At 44.7% G+C, this 17500-nt stretch overlaps 1 protein-coding gene across 1 annotated transcript in view; it reads left to right on the top strand.

Annotated features, from left to right (window-relative positions):
• LOC127910876 (receptor-type tyrosine-protein phosphatase mu-like) overlaps positions 1-17500 on the top strand; it is a 688506-nt gene that overhangs the window by 114766 nt on the left and 556240 nt on the right. Inside the window, exon 2 of the mRNA XM_052475958.1 lies at positions 6648-6770. Within this exon, the coding sequence (XP_052331918.1) occupies positions 6648-6770 (123 nt within the window). The remainder of the gene's footprint in view (positions 1-6647; positions 6771-17500) is intronic.

Below are 17500 nucleotides of genomic sequence, written 5' to 3'. Positions count from 1 at the left end.
TTAACTGCCTTTAAAAGGGGCAGGACGACAGATGTTTACCTTGTCAGCTTGGGGATTCGATCTTTTAACATTCCGGTTACTAGACCAATGCTGTAACAACTAGGCTACCTGCGACCCCATTATTCATTGAGAGTTCAATCGATTTTATTAATGTAGTGCCTTTATTCCAACTATGAAACAGACAGCATGTGTGTTGGAACAGCTTCTATTATAATGACAAAATAAAATAAAGACCCCAACCACCAAGATCCTCAACCACCAAGATCCTCAACCACCAATATCCTCAACCACCAAGACCCCAACCACCAAGATCCTCAACCACCAAGACCCCAACCACCAAGACCCCAACCACCAAGATCCTCAACCACCAAGATCCCAACCACCAAGATCCTCAACCACCAAGACCCCAACCACCAAGACCCCAACCACCAAGATCCTCAACCACCAAGACCCCAACCACCAAGACCCCAACCACCAAGATCCTCAACCACAAAGACCTCAACCACCAAGACCCCAACCACCAAGACCCCAACCACCAAGATCCTCAACCACCAAGACCCCAACCACCAAGATCCTCAACCACCAAAGTCCCCCACCACCAAGACCCCAAACACCAAGATCCTCAACTACCAAGACCCCAAACACCAAGATCCTCAACCACCAAGACCCCAACCACCAAGATCCTCAACCACCAAGATCCTCAACCACCAAGACCCCAACCACCAAGACCCCAACCACCAAGATCCTCAACCACCAAGACCCCAACCACCAAGACCCCAACCACCAAGACACACTGTCAGCAAGACAGTTATTGCCTGGCTGACAAGGTCTGCATCTTCACACAATGGCACAAGTTGGGATTTCATTTAGCTGTTATTCCTTGTCCTAACAGTCGACACATCACTTGCTCGCATCACTTCCCACAAACAAGTCGCTTGCAGGTGTCACAGGTTTCTTGGGGTTTCTGTTCTTTGAGCATCTGGCCACCTGGAACTGTCTCCTCCCTGGGAACTGTGTGCAATTTAGCTCCCGCAGCAGCAGCTGGCGTGGAATCTTTTCTGCTGCCTTGGTCCTTATACGTCTGTCATGTAGCCTGTTGTGCCAGACTCATGACGAAGTATCTCCTAGGCATGGTGTCGTTCATACACTGCTTGAACAACACGTTGTGCGTTGATAGCAGGGAGCTCAGCTCCAAAAAGCAAGTCCTGCAGGCTCTAGTTTTATCTTATCTTGATTATTGTCCAGTCATATGGTCAAGAGTTGCAAAGAAGGACCTGGTTATTAAGCTGCAGCCAGCCCCAGAACAGAGGGGCACGTCTTGCTCTTCATTGTAATCAGAGGGCTGATATAAATACTATGCTAGTCTCTCTTGGCTAAGAGTTGAGGAGAGACTGACTGCACCTCTCCCCTATTTGACCACTTCTTGTTATTTATAAGAAACAGAAATGTATTGAAAGTTCAAAATCGTTTGCATAGTCAACTTACACACAGCACTGACACACACACTCACCCCCACCTGACATGTCACCAGGGGTCTTTCACAGTCCCCAAATCCAGAACAAATTCAAGAAAGCATACAGTATTTTACATTTACATTTAAGTCATTTAGCAGACGCTCTTATCCAGAGCGACTTACAAATTGGTGCATTCACCTTATGACATCCAGTGGAACAGCCACTTTACACTAGTGCATCTAAATCTTTTAGGGGTGGGGGTGGTGAGAAGGATTACTTATCCTATCCTAGGTATTCCTATTGCAGGTAACTAGGTTCCATCTCATATAGATAGTTTGTGTGTGTATTGCTATTGATATGTAGGCTACGTGTCCCTTTTTAAATATATATTTTTTTATTTCATGTAGTTTTGTCCTTGGGCTGTTCTTGCCTATTAATATGTTTCATGTTTTGTGACACCAGGAAGAGTCGCTGCTACGTTTTTTCAATTAAAAACTAAACAAACAAAAAAAAAAAAGACCAAATAGCAGTCAAATCAAGCATGTTGTAGAACACAGCAACAGACCAACGACGGGAGCCTCCTTACAGCCGTCTGATCCATTGTCTGCTTCCCCTCTCTCTCTCCATTTATACCCATCATACTGTACTTCATTTATTTCAATCTGTTGTTAAATGTGTGAAATTAGGTTCAGTGTAGTTTCCAGGCAATTATCAGGGTGAATAACTGGGCATGGCACCTTCAACTATTGGAAGAAGGAGGCCCTATAGATGTAGGATCTTAATTTGATCGCCCTGTTGCAGGACATTTTTTAAAGTGTAGTCTCTTTTAGGTTTAAAAAGGCTTCTGAAGTTTGTAATTTCCACTTTGAAATGCCAGACTTAATTTTTACCGTACGAAAAAATGTATAAACCCATACAAAAATGTCCATTAATTATAATCCACATAATAATTCACATTTTCTGTTGCTGCAGGATACATTTTCATGCTGTAAAAAATGCTGTAAAAAAGTAAAAAAGTGGCTAATAATTCACATTTCCTGTTGCTGCAGGATACATTTTCATGCTGTAAAAAAGTGGCTCAAATTAAGATCCTACATCTGTACTGTCAGGAGAAGGAGGGGCAAAACTGTCCCCCTAAAAGTGGTTTATAACTCCAATTGTGTTTGTGATAGTGATTCTAACAATGCCAGTGTGTTATATAGACTGATTTAGTGAAAGTCAAGGATGGAGGGGGGCATAACTTTGAAATGGCAGAGTAATAAATCAGTTAAATTGATGAGCAGTTCAAATGACTGCCTCAGAGGTTGTAGTGTTGACCAAATGACTGCCTCAGAGGTTGTAGTGTTGACCAAATGACTGCCTCAGAGGATGTAGTGTTGACCAAATGACTGCCTCAGAGGATGTAGTGTTGACCAAATGACTACCTCAGAGGATGTAGTGTTGACCAAATGACTGCCTCAGAGGTTGTAGTGTTGACCAAATGACTGCCTCAGAGGATGTAGTGTTGTCTAAATGACTGCCTCAGAGGATGTAGTGTTGACCAAATGACTGCCTCAGAGGTTGTAGTGTGACTGCCTCAGAGGATGTAGTGTTGTCTAAATGACTGCCTCAGAGGATGTAGTGTTGACCAAATGACTGCCTCAGAGGATGTAGTGTTGACTAAATGACTGCCTCAGAGGATGTAGTGTTGTCCAAATGACTACCTCAGAGGTTGTAGTGTTGACCAAATGACTGCCTCAGAGGTTGTAGTGTGACTGCCTCAGAGGATGTAGTGTTGTCTAAATGACTGCCTCAGAGGATGTAGTGTTGACCAAATGACTGCCTCAGAGGATGTAGTGTTGACTAAATGACTGCCTCAGAGGATGTAGTGTTGTCCAAATGACTGCCTCAGAGGTTGTAGTGTTGTCCAAATGACTACCTCAGAGGATGTAGTGTTGACCAAATGACTGCCTCAGAGGATGTAGTGTTGACCAAATGACTGCCTCAGAGGATGTAGTGTGACTGCCTCAGAGGTTGTAGTGTTGACCAAATGACTGCCTCAGAGGATGTAGTGTTGACCAAATGACTGCCTCAGAGGATGTAGTGTGACTGCCTCAGAGGTTGTAGTGTTGACCAAATGACTGCCTCAGAGGATGTAGTGTTGTCTAAATGACTGCCTCAGAGGTTGTAGTGTTGACCAAATGACTGCCTCAGAGGTTGTAGTGTTGACCAAATGACTGCCTCAGAGGTTGTAGTGTGACTGCCTCAGAGGATGTAGTGTGACTGCCTCAGAGGATGTAGTGTGACTAAATGACTGCCTCAGAGGTTGTAGTGTTGACTAAATGACTACCTCAGAGGATGTAGTGTTGACCAAATGACTGCCTCAGAGGTTGTAGTGTTGTCTAAATGACTGCCTCAGAGGTTGTAGTGTTGACCAAATGACTGCCTCAGAGGTTGTAGTGTTGACCAAATGACTGCCTCAGAGGTTGCAGTGTTGACCAAATGACTGCCTCAGAGGATGTAGTGTTGACCAAATGACTGCCTCAGAGGATGTAGTGTTGACCAAATGACTGCCTCAGAGGTTGTAGTGTGACTGCCTCAGAGGATGTAGTGTTGACCAAATGACTGCCTCAGAGGATGTAGTGTTGACCAAATGACTACCTCAGAGGTTGTAGTGTTGACTAAATGACTACCTCAGAGGTTGTAGTGTTGACTAAATGACTGCCTCAGAGGTTGTAGTGTTGACTAAATGACTGCCTCAGAGGTTGTAGTGTTGACCAAATGACTGCCTCAGAGGTTGTAGTGTTGACCAAATGACTGCCTCAGAGGTTGTAGTGTTGACCAAATGACTGCCTCAGAGGTTGTAGTGTTGACCAAATGACTACCTCAGAGGTTGTAGTGTGACTGCCTCAGAGGTTGTAGTGTTGACCAAATGACTGCCTCAGAGGTTTTAGTGTTGACCAAATGACTACCTCAGAGGTTGTAGTGTTGACCAAATGACTGCCTCAGAGGTTGTAGTGTGACTGCCTCAGAGGATGTAGTGTTGACTAAATGACTGCCTCAGAGGATGTAGTGTTGACCAAATGACTGCCTCAGAGGTTGTAGTGTGACTGCCTCAGAGGTTGTAGTGTTGTCTACATGACTGCCTCAGAGGTTGTAGTGTTGACCAAATGACTACCTCAGAGGTTGTAGTGTGACTGCCTCAGAGGTTGTAGTGTGACTGCCTCAGAGGTTGTAGTGTGACTACCTCAGAGGTTGTAGTGTGACTGCCTCAGAGGTTGTAGTGTGACTGCCTCAGAGGTTGTAGTGTGACTGCCTCAGAGGTTGTAGTGTGACTGCCTCAGAGGTTGTAGTGTGACTACCTCAGAGGTTGTAGTGTGACTGCCTCAGAGGTTGTAGTGTGACTGCCTCAGAGGTTGTAGTGTTGACCAAATGACTGCCTCAGAGGTTGTAGTGTGACTGCCTCAGAGGTTGTAGTGTTGACCAAATGACTGCCTCAGAGGATGTAGTGTTGACTAAATGACTGCCTCAGAGGTTGTAGTGTTGACCAAATGACTGCCTCAGAGGTTGTAGTGTTGACTAAATGACTGCCTCAGAGGATGTAGTGTTGACCAAATGACTGCCTCAGAGGATGTAGTGTGACTGCCTCAGAGGTTGTAGTGTTGTCTAAATGACTGCCTCAGAGGATGTAGTGTGACTGCCTCAGAGGTTGTAGTGTGACTAAATGACTGCCTCAGAGGTTGTAGTGTGAGTAAATGACTGCCTCAGAGGTTGTAGTGTTGACCAGGGCCATAGGGAATAGGGTAGCGTATAGCCTACGCCTGACACACACACACACACACACACACACACACACACACACACACACACACACACACACACACACACACACACACACACACACACACACACACACACACACACACACACACATACACACACACACAGGGAATAGGGTACCGTATAGCCTACGCCTGACATGAAATTGGACTGCCGTGTTGGCTAATGACGCTAATGTGTGTTGTGCTTCGACGGCTGCAGTAATTCTTTACTTTGTCTCAATTTAAAACCCATCTCAGCATCTGCATCTCACCATCTCACCATCTCAGCATCTCAGCATCTCAGCATCTCAGCATCTCATCATCTCACCATCTCAGCATCTCAGCATCTCAGCATCTCACCATCTCACCATCTCACCATCTCAGCATCTCACCATCTCAGCATCACACCATCTCACCATCTCAGCATCTCAGCATCTCACCATCTCAGCATCTCAGCATCTCACCATCTCAGCATCTCAGCATCTCACCATCTCAGCATCTCAGCATCTCACCATCTCACCATCTCAGCATCTCACCATCTCAGCATCTCAGCATCTCAGCATCTCACCATCTCAGCATCTCACCATCTCAGCATCACACCATCTCAGCATCTCAGCATCTCACCATCTCACCATCTCAGCATCTCCGCATCTCAGCATCTCAGCATCTCACCATCTCACCTTCTCAGCATCTCACCATCTCACCATCTCACCTTCTCAGCATCTCACCATCTCACCATCTCACCATCTCATCATCTCACCATCTCACCATCTCAGCATCTCACCATCTCATCATCTCACCATCTCATCATTTCAGCATCTCACCATCTCAGCATCTCATCATCTCACCATCTCATCATTTCAGCATCTCACCATCTCAGCATCTCACCATCTCAGCATCTCAGCATCTCACCATCTCACCATCTCAGCATCTCACCATCTCATCATCTCACCATCTCATCATTTCAGCATCTCACCATCTCAGCATCTCATCATCTCACCATCTCATCATTTCAGCATCTCACCATCTCAGCATCTCACCATCTCAGCATCTCACCATCTCAGCATCTCACCATCTCAGCATCTCACCATCTCAGCATCTCACCATCTCATAATTTCAGCATCTCACCATCTCATCATCTCAGCATCTCAGCATCTCACCATCTCAGCATCTCAGCATCTCACCATCTCAGCATCTCAGCATCTCACCATCTCAGCATCTTATTGCATTATGAATATCGATGCTTATGTTTTTTGGGGGGAGGGGGGATAAAAAGAGTTAAAGCTGAGTAGAAGAATGTTATGAATTTAGAGTATGTGTTCATTCATTACAAGTGTGGAGTTAGAAGGAACAATATCAATTGTGAATGATTCTCTTCTGTCTTTTGTAACAGGTGATTGTGAGTTTGACAAGCCGTTCGCAGCCTGCGGGTACAGCCAGGGGAGAGAGGACGATCTAGATTGGGAACAGGCCAACACCAGAGTGAAGCCCACAGCAGACCCCTGGATGCCAACAGGTAAGCCTGGTCATACTACCGTACAGTAAAAACACATTGTTTATTGATATGCTCAAAGGTAAGACAACTAGTTGACACTGATGGAAATGAGGGTTGTTTACAAACCCAAAACCCAATCCAAAACCCAATCCAAAACCCAATCCAAAACCCAATCCAAAACCCAATCCAAAACCCAATCCAAAACCCAATCCAAAACCCAATTCAAAACCCAATCCAAAACCCAATCCAAAACCCAATTCAAAACCCAATCCAAAACCCAATCCAAAACCCAATCCAAAACCCAATCCAAAACCCAATCCGAAACCCAATCCAAAACCCAATCCAAAACCCAATCCAAAACACACAAAAAAAAACTCCATCGGACTAATAGGATGTTCCACAATATATCATGAATCTCAAACAAATGTTTTGGACCAACAAGAAAGGACCTTATACACGCCAGCTATCACCATGGTTACACATTCAGACTAGTGGGGTAGGAAGTGGAAATGCTGTCACCATGGTTACACATTCAGACTAGTGGGGTAGGAAGTGGAAATGCTGTCACCATGGCTATACATTCAGACGAGTGGGGTAGGAAGTGGAAATGCTGTCACCATGGTTACACATTCAGACTAGTGGGGTAGGAAGTGGTAATGCTGTCACCATGGTTACACATTCAGACTAGTGGGGTAGGAAGTGGAAATGTTATCACCATGGCTACACATTCAGCCTAGTGGGGTAGGAAGTGGAAATGCTGTCACCATGGTTACACATTCAGACTAGTGGGGTAGGAAGTGGAAATGTTGTCACCATGGCTACACATTCAGACTAGTGGGGTAGGAAGTGGAAATGTTATCACCATGGCTACACATTCAGACTAGTGGGGTAGGAAGTGGAAATGCTGTCACCATGGTTACACATTCAGACTAGTGGGGTAGGAAGTGGTACTGCTGTCACCATGGTTACACATTCAGACTAGTGGGGTAGGAAGTGGTAATGCTGTCACCATGGTTACACATTCAGACTAGTGGGGTAGGAAGTGGAAATGTTATCACCATGGCTACACATTCAGACTAGTGGGGTAGGAAGTGGAAATGCTGTCACCATGGTTACACATTCAGACTAGTGGGGTAGGAAGTGGAAATGTTGTCACCATGGCTACACATTCAGACTAGTGGGGTAGGAAGTGGGAATGTTGTCACCATGGCTACACATTCAGACTAGTGGGATAGGAAGTGGACATGCTTTCACCATGGTTACACATTCAGACTAGTGGGGTAGGAAGTGGGAATGCTGTCACCATGGTTACACATTCAGACTAGTGGGGTAGGAAGTGGAAATGCTGTCACCATGGTTCCACACTCAGACTAGTGGGGTAGGAAGTGGGAATGTTGTCACCATGGTTACACATTCAGACTAGTGTGGTAGGAAGTGGAAATGTTGTCACCCATGGTTACACATTCAGACTAGTGGGGTAGGAAGTGGAAATGCTGTCACCATGGTTTCACATTCAGACTAGTGGGGTAGGAAGTAGGAATGCTGTCACCATGGTTACACATTCAGACTAGTGGGGTAGGAAGTGGGAATGCTGTCACCATGGTTACACATTCAGACTAGTGGGGTAGGAAGTGGAAATGCTGTCACCATAGTTACACATTCAGACAGACTAGTGGGGTTGAAGTGGAAATGCTGTCACCATAGTTACACATTCAGACAGACTAGTGGGGTAGGAAGTGGAAATGCTGTCACCATAGTTACACATTCAGACAGACTAGTGGGGTAGGAAGTGGAAATGCTGTCACCATGGTTATACATTCAGACTAGTGGGGTAGGAAGTGGGAATGCTGTCACCATGGTTACACATTCAGACGAGTGGGGTAGGAAGTGGAAATGCTGTCACCATAGTTACACATTCAGACAGACTAGTGGGGTAGGAAGTGGAAATGTTGTCACCATGGTTACACATTCAGACAAGTGGGGTAGGAAGTGGGAATGCTGTCACCATGGTTACACATTCAGACTAGTGGGGTAGGAAGTGGAAATGCTATCACCATGGTTACACACAAACACCCCATATACCTCAAACACCCCATATACCTCAAACACCCCATATACCTCAGATAACCATATACCACAAACACCCCATATACCTCAAACACCCCATATACCTCAGATACCCATATACCTCAAACACCCCATATACCACAAACACCCCATATACCTCAAACACCCCATATACCTCAAACACCCCATATACCTCAAACACCCCATATACCTCAAACACCCCATATACCACAAACACCCCATATACCTCAGATACCCCATATACCTCAAACACCCCATATACCACAAACACCCCATATACCACAAACACCCCATATACCTCAAACAACCCATATACCTCAAACACCCCATATACCTCAGATACCCCATATACCTCAGATACCCCATATACCTCAGATACCCCATATACCTCAAACACCCCATATACCACAAACACCCCATATACCTCAAACACCCCATATACCTCAGATACCCCATATACCTCAAACACCCCATATACCTCAAACACCCCATATACCTCAAACACCCCATATACCTCAAACACCCCATATACCTCAGATACCCCATATACCTCAGATACCCCATATACCTCAAACACCCCATATACCTCAAACACCCCATATACCTCAAACACCCCATATACCTCAAACACCCCATATACCTCAAACACCCCATATACCTCAAACACCCCATATACTACTCAGATACCCCATATACCTCAAACACCCCATATACCTCAAACACCCCATATACCTCAAACACCCCATATACCACAAACACCCCATATACCACAAACACCCCATATACCACAGATACCCCATATACCTCAAACACCCCATATACCTCAGATACCCCATATACCTCAAACACCCCATATACCTCAAACACCCCATATACCTCAGATACCCCATATACCTCAAACACCCCATATACCACAAACACCCCATATACCTCAGACACCCCATATACCTCAAACACCCCATATACCACAAACACCCCATATACCTCAGACACCCCATATACCTCAAACACCCCATATACCTCAGATACCCCATATACCTCAAACACCCCATATACCTCAGATACCCCATATACCTCAAACACCCCATATACCTCAAACACCCCATATACCTCAAACACCCCATATACCTCAAACACCCCATATACCTCAAACACCCCATATACCACAAACACCCCATATACCTCAGATACCCATATACCTCAAACACCCCATATACCACAAACACCCCATATACCACAAACACCCCATATACCACAAACACCCCATATACCTCAAACACCCCATATACCTCAAACACCCCATATACCTCAGATACCCCATATACCTCAGATACCCCATATACCTCAGATACCCCATATACCTCAAACACCCCATATACCACAAACACCCCATATACCTCAAACACCCCATATACCTCAAACACCCCATATACCTCAAACACCCCATATACCTCAGATACCCCATATACCTCAGATACCCCATATACCTCAGATACCCCATATACCTCAAACACCCCATATACCACAAACACCCCATATACCTCAAACACCCCATATACCTCAAACACCCCATATACCACAAACACCCCATATACCTCAAACACCCCATATACCTCAAACACCCCATATACCACAAACACCCCATATACCTCAAACACCCCATATACCACAAACACCCCATATACCTCAAACACCCCATATACCTCAGATACCCATATACCTCAAACACCCCATATACCACAAACACCCCATATACCTCAAACACCCCATATACCTCAAACACCCCATATACCACAAACACCCCATATACCTCAGATACCCATATACCTCAAATACCCCATATACCTCAAACACCCCATATACCTTAGATACCCATATACCTCAAACACCCCATATACATCAAACACCCCATATACCACAAATACCCCATATACCTCAAACACCCCATATACCTCAAACACCCCATATACCTCAAACACCCCATATACCTCAGATACCCCATATACCTTAGATACCCCATATACCTCAAACACCCCATATACCTTAGATACCCATATACCTCAAACACCCCATATACCTTAGATACCCATATACCTCAAACACCCCATATACATCAAACACCCCATATACCACAAATACCCCATATACCTCAAACACCCCATATACCTCAAACACCCCATATACCTCAGATACCCCATATACCTCAGATACCCCATATACCTCAAACACCCCATATACCTCAAACACCCCATATACCTCAGATACCCCATATACCTCAGATACCCCATATACCTCAAACACCCCATATACCACAAACACCCCATATACCTCAAACACCCCATATACCTCAGATACCCCATATACCTCAGATACCCCATATACCTCAAACACCCCATATACCTCAAACACCCCATATACCTCAAACACCCCATATACCTCAAACACCCCATATACATCAAACACCCCATATACCTCAGATACCCATATACCTCAAACACCACATATACCACAAACACCCCATATACCACAAACACCCCATATACCTCAAACACCCCATATACCTCAAACACCCCATATACCTCAGATACCCCATATACCTCAAACACCCCATATACCTCAAACACCCCATATACCTCAGATAACCATATACCTCAAACACCCCATATACCACAAACACCCCATATACCTCAAACACCCCATATACCTCAAACACCCCATATACCTCAGATACCCCATATACCTCAGATACCCCATATACCTCAAACACCCCATATACCTCAAACACCCCATATACCTCAGATACCCCATATACCTCAGATACCCCATATACCTCAAACACCCCATATACCACAAACACCCCATATACCTCAAACACCCCATATACCTCAGATACCCCATATACCTCAGATACCCCATATACCTCAAACACCCCATATACCTCAAACACCCCATATACCTCAAACACCCCATATACCTCAGATACCCATATACCTCAAACACCCCATATACCTCAAACACCCCATATACCTCCAACACCCCATATACCTCAAACACCCCATATACCTCAGATACCCCATATACCTCAGATACCCCATATACCTCAGATACCCCATATACCTCAAACACCCCATATACCACAAACACCCCATATACCTCAAACACCCCATATACCTCAGATACCCCATATACCTCAGATACCCCATATACCTCAAACACCCCATATACCTCAAACACCCCATATACCTCAAACACCCCATATACCTCAAACACCCCATATACCACAAACACCCCATATACCTCCAACACCCCATATACATCAAACACCCCATATACCTCAAACACCCCATATACCTCAAACACCCCATATACCTCAAACACCCCATATACCTTAGATACCCATATACCTCCAATACCCCATATACATCAAACACCCCATATACCTCAAACACCCCATATACCTCAAACACCCCATATACCTCAAACACCCCATATACCTCAAACACCCCATATACCTCAAACACCCCATATACCTCAAACACCCCATATACCTCAGATACCCCATATACCTCAAACACCCCATATACCTCAAACACCCCATATACCTCAAACACCCCATATACCACAAACACCCCATATACCACAAACACCCCATATACCACAGATACCCCATATACCTCAAACACCCCATATACCTCAGATACCCCATATACCTCAAACACCCCATATACCTCAAACACCCCATATACCTCAGATACCCCATATACCTCAAACACCCCATATACCACAAACACCCCATATACCTCAGACACCCCATATACCTCAAACACCCCATATACCACAAACACCCCATATACCTCAGACACCCCATATACCTCAAACACCCCATATACCTCAGATACCCCATATACCTCAAACACCCCATATACCTCAGATACCCCATATACCTCAAACACCCCATATACCTCAAACACCCCATATACCTCAAACACCCCATATACCTCAAACACCCCATATACCTCAAACACCCCATATACCACAAACACCCCATATACCTCAGATACCCATATACCTCAAACACCCCATATACCACAAACACCCCATATACCACAAACACCCCATATACCACAAACACCCCATATACCTCAAACACCCCATATACCTCAAACACCCCATATACCTCAGATACCCCATATACCTCAGATACCCCATATACCTCAGATACCCCATATACCTCAAACACCCCATATACCACAAACACCCCATATACCTCAAACACCCCATATACCTCAAACACCCCATATACCTCAAACACCCCATATACCTCAGATACCCCATATACCTCAGATACCCCATATACCTCAGATACCCCATATACCTCAAACACCCCATATACCACAAACACCCCATATACCTCAAACACCCCATATACCTCAAACACCCCATATACCACAAACACCCCATATACCTCAAACACCCCATATACCTCAAACACCCCATATACCACAAACACCCCATATACCTCAAACACCCCATATACCACAAACACCCCATATACCTCAAACACCCCATATACCTCAGATACCCATATACCTCAAACACCCCATATACCACAAACACCCCATATACCTCAAACACCCCATATACCTCAAACACCCCATATACCACAAACACCCCATATACCTCAGATACCCATATACCTCAAATACCCCATATACCTCAAACACCCCATATACCTTAGATACCCATATACCTCAAACACCCCATATACATCAAACACCCCATATACCACAAATACCCCATATACCTCAAACACCCCATATACCTCAAACACCCCATATACCTCAAACACCCCATATACCTCAGATACCCCATATACCTTAGATACCCCATATACCTCAAACACCCCATATACCTTAGATACCCATATACCTCAAACACCCCATATACCTTAGATACCCATATACCTCAAACACCCCATATACATCAAACACCCCATATACCACAAATACCCCATATACCTCAAACACCCCATATACCTCAAACACCCCATATACCTCAGATACCCCATATACCTCAGATACCCCATATACCTCAAACACCCCATATACCTCAAACACCCCATATACCTCAGATACCCCATATACCTCAGATACCCCATATACCTCAAACACCCCATATACCATATACAAACACCCCATATACCTCAAACACCCCATATACCTCAGATACCCCATATACCTCAGATACCCCATATACCTCAAACACCCCATATACCTCAAACACCCCATATACCTCAAACACCCCATATACCTCAAACACCCCATATACATCAAACACCCCATATACCTCAGATACCCATATACCTCAAACACCACATATACCACAAACACCCCATATACCACAAACACCCCATATACCTCAAACACCCCATATACCTCAAACACCCCATATACCTCAGATACCCCATATACCTCAAACACCCCATATACCTCAAACACCCCATATACCTCAGATAACCCCATATACCTCAAACACCCCATATACCTCAAACACCCCATATACCTCAAACACCCCATATACCTCAAACACCCCATATACCTCAGATACCCCATATACCTCAGATACCCCATATACCTCAAACACCCCATATACCTCAAACACCCCATATACCTCAGATACCCCATATACCTCAGATACCCCATATACCTCAAACACCCCATATACCACAAACACCCCATATACCTCAAACACCCCATATACCTCAGATACCCCATATACCTCAAACACCCCATATACCTCAAACACCCCATATACCTCAAACACCCCATATACCTCAAACACCCCATATACCTCAAACACCCCATATACCAACACCCCATATACCTCAAACACCCCATATACCTCAAACACCCCATATACCTCAAACACCCCATATACCTCAAACACCCCATATACCTCAAATACCCCATATACCTCAAACACCCCATATACCTCACCCCATATATCAAACACCCCATATACCTCAAACACCCCATATACCTCAAACACCCCATATACCTCAAACACCCCATATACCTCAGAACACCCCATATACCTCAAACACCCCATATACCTCAAACACCCCATATACCTCAAACACCCCATATACCTCAAACACCCCATATACCTCAAACACCCCATATACCTCAAACACCCCATAACCTCAAACACCCCATATACCTCAAACACCCCATATACCTCAAACACCCCATATACCCCAACATACCTCAAACACCCCATATACCTCAAACACCCCATATACCTCAAACACCCCATATACCTCAAACACCCCATATACCTCAAACACCCCATATACCTCAAACACCCCATATACCTCAAACACCCCATATACCTCAAACACCCCATATACCTCAAACACCCCATATACCTCAAACACCCCATATACCTCAAACACCCCATATACCTCAAACACCCCATATACCTCAAACACCCCATATACCTCAGACACCCCATATACCTCAAACACCCCATATACCTCAAACACCCCATATACCTCAAACACCCCATATACCTCAAACACCCCATATACCTCAAACACCCCATATACCTCAAACACCCCATATACCTCAAACACCCCATATACCTCAAACACCCCATATACCTCAAACACCCCATATACCTCAAACACCCCATATACCTCAAACACCCCATATACCTCAAACACCCCATATACCTCAGATACCCCATATACCTCAAACACCCCATATACCTCAAACACCCCATATACCTCAAACACCCCATATACCTCAAACACCCCATATACCTCAAACACCCCATATACCTCAAACACCCCATATACCTCAAACACCCCATATACCTCAAACACCCCATATACCTCAAACACCCCATATACCTCAAACACCCCATATACCTCAAACACCCCATATACCCTCAAACACCCCATATACCTCAAACCCATATACCTCAAACACCCCATATACCTCAAACACCCCATATACCTCAAACACCCCATATACCTCAAACACCCCATATACATCAAACACCCCATATACCTCAAACACCCCATATACCTCAAACACCCCATATACCTCAGATACCCCATATACCTCAAACACCCCATATACCTCAAACACCCCATATACCTCAGATACCCCATATACCTCAAACACCCCATATACCACAAACACCCCATATACCTCAGATACCCCATATACCTCAAACACCCCATATACCACAAACACCCCATATACCTCCAACACCCCATATACCTCAGATACCCCATATACATCAAACACCCCATATACCTCAAACACCCCATATACCTCAAACACCCCATATACCTCAAATACCCCATATACCTCAAACACCCCATATACCTCAAATACCCCATATACATCAAACACCCCATATACCACAAACACCCCATATACCACAAACACCCCATATACCTCAAACACCCCATATACCTCAAACACCCCATATACCTCAGACACCCCATATACCTCAAACACCCCATATACCACAAATACCCCATATACCTCAAACACCCCATATACCTCAGATACCCCATATACCTCAAACACCCCATATACCTCAGATACCCCATATACCTCAAACACCCCATATACCTCAGATACCCCATATACCTCAAACACCCCATATACCTCAAACACCCCATATACCTCAAACACCCCATATACCTCAGATACCCCATATACCTCAGATACCCCATATACCTCAAACACCCCATATACCTCAAACACCCCATATACCTCAGATACCCCATATACCTCAAACACCCCATATACCTCAAACACCCCATATACCTCAGATACCCCATATACCTCAGATACCCCATATACCTCAAACACCCCATATACCTCAAACACCCCATATACCTCAAACACCCCATATACCTCAAACACCCCATATACCTCAGATACCCATATACCTCAAACACCCCATATACCTCAGATACCCCATATACCTCAAACACCCCATATACCTCAGATACCCCATATACCTCAGATAACCATATACCACAAACACCCCATATACCTCAAACACCCCATATACCTCAGATACCCCATATACCTCAAACACCCCATATACCTCAGATACCCCATATACCTCAAACACCCCATATACCTCAGATACCCCATATACCTCAGATAACCATATACCACAAACACCCCATATACCTCAAACACCCCATATACCTCAGATACCCCATATACCTCAAACACCCCATATACCTCAAACACCCCATATACCACAAACACCCCATATACCTCAGATACCCCATATACCTCAAACACCCCATATACCTCAAACACCCCATATACCTCAGATAACCATATACCACAAACACCCCATATACCTCAAACACCCCATATACCTCAAACACCCCATATACCTCAAACACCCCATATACCTCAAACACCCCATATACCTCAAACACCCCATATACCACAAACACCCCATATACCTCAAACACCCCATATACCTCAAACACCCCATATACCTCAAACACCCCATATACCTCAGATACCCATATACCTCAAACACCCCATATACCTCAGATACCCCATATACCTCAAACACCCCATATACCTCAGATACCCCATATACCTCAAACACCC

This window comes from Oncorhynchus keta, chromosome 23 (assembly GCF_023373465.1).
Source record: "Oncorhynchus keta strain PuntledgeMale-10-30-2019 chromosome 23, Oket_V2, whole genome shotgun sequence".
NCBI classification, from domain to species: Eukaryota; Metazoa; Chordata; class Actinopteri; order Salmoniformes; family Salmonidae; genus Oncorhynchus; species Oncorhynchus keta.
Note: the sequence above shows the minus strand (reverse complement) of the source record. Positions and strands in the feature narration are given on the sequence as shown.